The sequence below is a fragment of the Brassica rapa genome, chromosome A04 (genome assembly GCF_000309985.2).
Source record: "Brassica rapa cultivar Chiifu-401-42 chromosome A04, CAAS_Brap_v3.01, whole genome shotgun sequence".
In the NCBI taxonomy this organism is placed as follows: domain Eukaryota; kingdom Viridiplantae; phylum Streptophyta; class Magnoliopsida; order Brassicales; family Brassicaceae; genus Brassica; species Brassica rapa.
The window spans coordinates 1,085,931-1,094,068 of NC_024798.2; the positions used below are offsets into that span (position 1 = coordinate 1,085,931).

Below are 8,138 nucleotides of genomic sequence, written 5' to 3' on the forward strand. Positions count from 1 at the left end.
TTCAAAATAAACTTGGCATAACTAAATTAGGTGGTATGGGAAATTATTTGGGAATACCAGAAAGTTTGGGTGGATCTAAAACACAAATTTTTGGTTTTTTGAATGAAAGAGTAAATAATAAGGTGAACAGTTGGACGATCCGGTTCCTAACTAAGGGCGGGAAAGAGGTGATGATAAATTCAGTGGCGTCGACAATGCCAAATCATACTATGTCTTGTTATAGATTACCAAAGACAGTTATAAAGAAAATTACAGGGGCTATTTCTCACTTCTGGTGGGGTAGTGGTAACAATAAAAGAGGTATACATTGGTTTTCATGGGATAAAGTATGTAAATCTAAGGAGGAGGGAGGTCTTAGCTTTCGTGATCTTCAAGATTTTAATACGGCCTTATTGGCTAAGCAATTATGGCGGTTGATAGATAAACCAGATTGTTTGTTTTCAAAGGTATTTAAAGGCCGATATTTTTGGAATACTGATCCATTGTATCCTCACAGATCTTATTCACCTTCCTATGGTTGGAGAAGTATCTGCTCAGCTAGATCTCTGGTTAATAAAGGGCTAATCAAAAGAGTAGGATCAGGACAGACCATCTCCGTATGGAATGATCCGTGGATTCCTGCTCCTCGCCCGAGGTCAGCTAAACCAAAAACGCTACCCCAATTTTTAAATCCTTCTTTGAAGGTGGATCATCTCATCGATCCGTTGACTAAGTCTTGGAATGTGGATTTGCTCAATGCATACATACATCCGGATGATGTTAAAATTATTAGAGGCATGGCTATAAGCCGGAATGATAGGAAGGAATCTTATGGGTGGTCTTTCACAGAGTCAGGAAAATATTCTGTTAAGTCTGGATATAGGGTTGAAACATTATTTCCAGATAAAGCACATGATTTAGTTCCTTATGGTCCGAATATCAAACCACTTTTGGCTTTTTGTTGGAAACTTAAATGTCCCCCGAAATTGAGACATTTTGTTTGGCAAGTTCTCTCATGTACTATATCGGTTTCAAAAAACTTAAGGTCACGGGGGATTAATTGTGATGCTCGATGTAGTATTTGTGGCGCAGAGGAAGAGTCAGTTAATCATGCTTTATTTGAATGTCCTCCAGCTCTGCAAACTTGGGCTTTATCGAAAATCCCCTCAGCCCCTGGTGTTTTTCCAACGAATTCGGTATTTACCAATATGGATTATCTCTTCTGGAGATTGCCAAAAGAGCATGATTTTAGTAACTTTCCATGGATTATGTGGTACATTTGGAAAAATAGAAATAATAAAGTTTTCAATAATAGAGATGGAAATCCTCAGGAAATACTTAGATATGCAGAAGTGGAGAGCGAGGTATGGGCGGAAGCTCAGACTACAATTCCAAAAAAACAAGTTTTGGGCCCACAAAATTTTGAATGGCAAGCATCAGGACAGTCAAGAATTTGTTTTGTAGATGGTGCGTGGAAAGAGAATGACAAATTCACGGGGCAGGGATGGTTCTGCAGAGTAGTAGGATCAGAAGAGAAGATGATGGGGGCGATGAATCTCCGAAGAAGCTTATCAGCTCTACATGCCGAATGTGAAGCTTTGATATGGGCTATGGAGTGCATGAAGACCCTTGATTTTTCAGACGTAGTTTTTGCAACAGACTGTTCTCAATTGGTGAAGATGGTGTCCTCACCAGACGAATGGCCAGCTTTTACTACACACATGGAGGAGTTTCGACGCAGTAAGTGTTTCTTTCCTTCCTTCAAGATTCGACATATACCAAGAGCAACTAATCTAGTGGCGGACAAGCTTGCAGGAGGTGCTCGGAGTTCCCCTTCAGCTGTGTTTTATGTTGATTCTACCCCACCGGTTTGGTTTTCCGAGCCGGAAGGTTTCTTATCATAGTTTAGTTATTGTTGTCAAAAAAAAAAAAAAAAAAGAAAGATGATTTCCTTTTCTCAAAGCCGCCTCTCTCTCTCTCCAAGTCGTGGCCATCTCTCTCTTGTTGGGTCGTCTCTCTCTCTAAGTGTATGGGCCGGTTAAAGACCGGGCCAGTTATGGACATCCATCAATGGATTTATAACACAATCCTATTTTTGTATTTATAAGGCAAGTATATATGACAAAATTTATGCTATATTTAAGGGTGAATAGCTAGTAATATTATACGTTAGGAGAAATATATAGAGTATATTTTTTTAATATTCTAATACTGCCATAGATTGATTGATTTTTTTTTGCCTGATGTTAATTAATTTAATATAAACGATTTAATGTTAATTTATGATTAGTTAATTGGTCTCCTCTTTATGGTGAGCGGTGCATAGTACCTACACTCAATAATTGTTAACGTTTAAATCAGCGTTTGAAAGCTCATAGTTCCTACACTCAATAATTGAGGAAAAGAGTTTTTAGTGATTTAAACCTCAAACTTGCTCAGAAGAAAATCTCCAACTAAAAATTTATGTTCTTAAAATCAACTATTAAACCGTTAATGCCCGTAATCTCATCAACAGAGTCATCTTTTCTGAACGGAGACCCGTTAAATCAAAACGAAGTGTTTCATTAAATCCAAAAAATAACATGAATTGCTTAAAATCCATTTAACCAATAGAGAGAAACACAATTCATCTCCAAATCTGACAAAAAATAGGTTTTTCTTCTTTCTCAAGAGCCAAAGGTGAGGTATAAGTCAAAAATTAGGGTTCTTGTTGTTCTTAAACCTAATTCTTTATATCCCGTTCATTTATTTATCAAAAAGATGAAATTTTGTAAGTTCAATAACCCAAGTAAATTCGAAATTTGGCTTCGCAATGGAAAAAAGTAAATATCGAGTGTGAAAAGAGATGGATGATCACATTGAGAGACGTGGAATTCCTAGAAAGTTTGAATGTGGAGCTCCCACAATCATGTTGGAGTCAAAGACAGCTCAAAATCCAGGAAGAAGATTTTACAGATGTGGAAAAATATATGGTCCAAACCATGTATTTATGTGGCTTGATGAAGCACACCATGAAGAACTTGGAATATTGGGAAGTCAACAAGCAATGATGGCAAAAGATTTGATTGAGATAAAAACAGAAATTGGTGAACTGAAGAAAGATATTTGCGAGATCATTGAATTTCTTGAGAGTTTTAGATCTAACTTGCAGAACCGTTGTTGTTTCGTTTCGTTTATGTATTAAACATCATTGTTGTTTAGGTGTGTAAGTTGAATTATGTAAGACTTTATCTACTTCAATATTAGCATGTTTATGTACTCATTGATATTAGCATGTTATGTTGCTTGATTTTTATTGAGTGTATTTTTGAAAAGTGATAGTTAACTTATGATAATTCAAGTAATTTCTCATTTTAAAGAAAAGAAAATAATATTATATTTAAAATTATTATTTATGTACATGACACATGAATATTATATTAACAATATATACATATATATATTAAAACTACGTAAAGAGACATATTTAAAATAAATAATCATTAAACATAATATAATATATATTAAAATATTTTTATAAAATGTAATCTTAACTCTGCTGAAACTTAATATATATATGAATTATTATTTAATTCAAGTAATTTCTCATTTTAAAGAAAAGAAAATAATATTATATTTAAAATTATTATTTATGTACATGACGCATGAATATTATATTAACAATATATACATATATATATTAAAACTACGTAAACAGACATATTTAAAATAAATAATCATTAAACATAATATAATATATATTAAAATATTTTTATAAAATGTAATCTTAACTCTGCTGAAACTTAAATAAAACAAAAGTGAACCTATTAAACCAAATCAAAAGAAATAAACAAATATATTTATGGTCATATCTTTTTCAAACAGATAAAATTAAAATAGTAAATAATAATTTATTAATGCAAATTATTTCTGAAAAATATTTATTATACTAAATTTTTTTTTTTGAACATGGCACGTGAAAACTCGTAGTACATTATTACGAGTTTTATGCCAATGTCGTAATAGCTTGGGGGATACAGATCAATTTAATCAACTATCATAAAAGAGAGCTAGAAAGACAAAAATAATATTATTAATCTGCAAGATTATTTAGAAACAACAAAGTTGAAAAGTGAAAATGGAAAACGAGAGAGAGAGAGAGAGAGAGAGAGAGAGAGAGAGAGAGAGAGAGAGAGAGAGAGAGAGAGAGAGAGAGAGAGAGAGAGAGAGAGAGAGAGAGAGAGAGAGAGAGAGAGAGCATCTCTAAGATCTGTTCTGCATAACCTGAACGATCGATGCCACAGTCTGGACAAATGTCATTACCAATAGAAACATAGCTGCAATAGTAGCTGTCCCTGTCCATAGGTCACCGAAATATGTGCGCTTGAGGACGGCGTGTGACCTATTCACCGGGTTTGTATAGTACTTGTTGACTTCACCAGCTATATCAGAATAGTAAGAGCCATCCTCAATGATGCCCAACCCAAGCTTGTTCACCATGCGCGCAACCGAGGCGGGTTGTCCAATACAATTCTGTATGATTCCTTTCATACCCGAAACAACCACAAATAATTCAATATACATATGTTATATATATATATATATATATAAAAAATCAAGGTTAAAAGTTACCTTTCTCGACAAGAAAGTCTACATCTTTCTCAGTGTCAATGAGGTAATCTAGAAATAAGACGTAGTCACACACGACGGTGTTTGATGGGTAATGACATTGCTCAAGAGCCATTATGTTTCTCAGTTTCATCTCAAGTTTGTCTACAACTTTAAGACAAGGCATCTCCAAACAATCATTTTCGAATCTCACATACAACGAGAGCTCATCTCCTACGGCCTTAAAATTTACTCCCCCATTATCTAGCTTATCCGCATTATACATATGCTCTATGGGTTTGCATTTCCGAACAATATGGTTAGGAAGTGTCTCCACGCGAACACACCTGATCAGATCAGTGAAATGTAAAATTTTGGGATCCCCTCTGATTTTACCTTGGAATTTGAAGTAATTGATGATTAGGTCCGGGAATGTTTGGTGCGAATGGATTCCTGGGGTGATTGAATCATACAGTTTCTTAAGTATAAAGTAAGGAAGTTGGTTCTCGAGCAATATAAGATCACAAAAGACCGTGTTTGTAAGACATGACTCGTCCATGAGACGATCTCCTGTTTTCTCTTCTCTTGTTTCGGTAGTCCTCAGTATGAACTCCATTATGAAAACAGAGTCGAGCATGACCATCTCCACAAACTCTTGAGATTGAATCCAGTTTGTTGATTCTGAATAGCTTGCCCTGACTGTCGCTTCCTCTTCTTTAATCATTCTTCTGAATCCATCAATGGTCATTCTTCCTTCAAACCTTCGTGCGAATCCCGCTAGGTAAATTTTTTTATGCTTCTCCATGTTTAAGTAGCCCATTGACTTTGTGTATGGGCCCAGAGACTGGCGAGCTTGAGATTTCAATGAATGGTGAAGAGGTCCAATAAGGACTAACTGAGGCGTGTATGCTTCTGGATTTACTTCACGCAGACAGTTGGGGACTCTGTAGATACAGCAAAGGTTGGGATTTGTAGGATACTGCCACATCCCTGGATACATTATTCTCGGTTGCTCTTTTTTCACGGAAAGATTCAGTGAAAGAATTGAGAAAGATATGAGAGTAGCAAGTGGAGGAGGGGGAAGAATAATTAAAGACCACCCGGAGCTGACATAGCTTGAAGGGATTGAGAAACTTTTCTAAACCTTACGTTCCGAGGTTAGATATAGTTTCAATATATTTGGAATATCCTTATCCGAAGCAAGGAAATCATTAAATTAGTATGGTCCAGAATCCAGATTGAATATTATCGATGATTGAATATATTTTTTTAGTGTTTTGATTATATTTTTGTAACTAGATGATAACATGCACTCTGCACGGAGTGAATTTTTAAAAATATATTGTACTTAAATATTATAAACAATATACATTTTGTTATCAATAATTTTTTTTTATTTGATTAGATGTGGACATTCGAGTACCATTTGGTTCGATTCGGATACTTGAAGATTTGGTTCGGGTTGAATCTTTGCAGGTCTGGATTCAGATAACCTATTATTTTTTTCAGAAATTAAAGTTTATATATACTTTAAATATTTCAAAATCTAAAAATAATAATAATATATGACATATAAATTTGAATAATATATGCCAAAATACTTAAACTTAACATAAAAATTGGTTCAGCTTAAATATTTGGATAGGAAATCAATGAAAAAATAGGTATTTTATTCTCCAAGTATTTGAAATCGGCAGTTTTAATACTCAAGTATTGCTCGCACAGAATTATTCCCCAACTAATAGTTGACTGCGCGAAATTAGGAACGAAATAGTCAACTATTAACTTATGGACGGAAAATAATGGTTTCGTTAAATTTTTAACGGTTGAATATTAGAATCATGATTTTGTGCATTCAGTGATTAGTTGAGGAATAAATATGCGCATATAATACTTAAATATTTGATTTACCTATTGAAAATAGTTGAGGAATTAAAAGGAATTGAACAATCTTTTTTTAAGTCATAATTTAAAATATTCTCAAGTTAGATATAGCAAATATAAAATAATACAAATAACTATAGTTGCATGATTGCATCACAGTGTTGATGGTACTTCATATTTATAAAATCACTTACGGATGATTTCGTTTTGCTTATACATTCATATTTTGTACATTTAATCTATATTAGACAATTATATAAACCACTATAGACAATTATATATTGTAAATTAAAAATACAGTGCACATGTAGTTATCCTATATCATTTTATATGCTTTAAAAACTAAAAATATATTTTTGTGGTATTAAGTATCTTATAAATTGGTTAAAATCGAGATTTTTTAACTAGGAATTATTTTATAAATCATCTAAAATGATTTTATAAACATGAAGTACATCAACAATACGATGTAACTATAATTATCTTATACTGTTTTATATGTCATTGTAAATACTCAACAATCATTTTCAGAAAAATAAATATATAGTATAATGATTTTATTTAACTTGAAAATATTTTTAATAATGTTTTTCTTAAATAAAATTAATGTTCATGACTTTCAATCTTATAAAGAATATAAAAGGTGAGTTTTTAATTCCTCAAGCATTTTCAATCGGCAAATCAAATACTCAAGTATTATATGTGCATATTTGTTCTCCAACTAATCTTTGACTGCGCAAAATTATGCTTCAAATATTCAACCGTTAAAAAGTTGATGGAACCTGTTATTTTTCCATCTATCAGTTAATGGTTGACTATTCCATTCCCAATTTTTCGCAGTCAACTATTAGTTGGAGAATAATTCTGCGCGATCAATACTTGAGGATTAAAATTGCCGATTTCAAATACTTGGGGAATAAAATGTCCATTTCCCGGAAATCAATAGGTATTTTAAGTATTTTAGGTATTATAAGTATCATTTAGCTATTTTAAACATGTACTTATAAATATTTATATATATTTTCAAGTATTATGGACAACTTAAGAACTTTGTATATTTTCTGTATATTCTTTTAGATATTAAATTAAAAAACAGTTAATATATTTGAGTATATAAATCTTGTTCGTATATATTTGGATACCTAAAATATTTCGGTTTGGATCGGGTTCGGTTTCTGTTCTCTAGATACCAAAACTTTGAACCCATTCGGATCTTTAACTAATTTTGGTTAAAGTTCAGTACTATTCTTTGGTTCGTCCTTGGTTCGGTGTTTTGGATTCAGATTTTTTGCCCAATCCTATATATTTATTGTGACCAAATTTTTAACAAAAAAGATGATGGTTCATATTGGTTTTGGGTATGCAACAATTTTTAAACCAAAACACATTTTACTATGTACGTGGCCTATTTAATTAATCATTAAAAATTGGTCTAGGCCAATTAAGAAAAACAATGGGCTGAACTTTAAAAAAACGTTACCATTTCAGATTATCAATCGACACTTCCAAATATACTATGTCGGTGTTGTGACGAATAGATAAATGGTTAGGGTTAGGAAGCAAATTTGTTGTGCAGTCCATATTCTCGCTAGGTGATTTCAATAACTTCTAAATAAATCTTAGTTGCATCGATCTCTTATAAGATTTTCGAACAATATTAATTAATAAAATCTTACACTTGCTAGAGT

General features: G+C 32.6%; 1 protein-coding gene across 1 annotated transcript; it reads right to left on the reverse strand.

Moving 5' to 3' along the window:
* Window positions 1–3,993: 3,993 nt before the first annotated feature.
* On the reverse strand, window positions 3,994–5,737 carry LOC103862877 (UPF0481 protein At3g47200). The gene is made up of 2 exons (XM_009140584.3): window positions 4,591–5,737; window positions 3,994–4,502 (listed from the first exon to the last, which is right to left on the reverse strand). Exons 1-2 carry the CDS (start codon window positions 5,564–5,566, stop codon window positions 4,222–4,224), a joined length of 1,257 nt encoding a protein of 418 aa, XP_009138832.1. The 5' UTR covers window positions 5,567–5,737; the 3' UTR covers window positions 3,994–4,221.
* Between the last annotated feature and the right edge of the window lie 2,401 nt (window positions 5,738–8,138).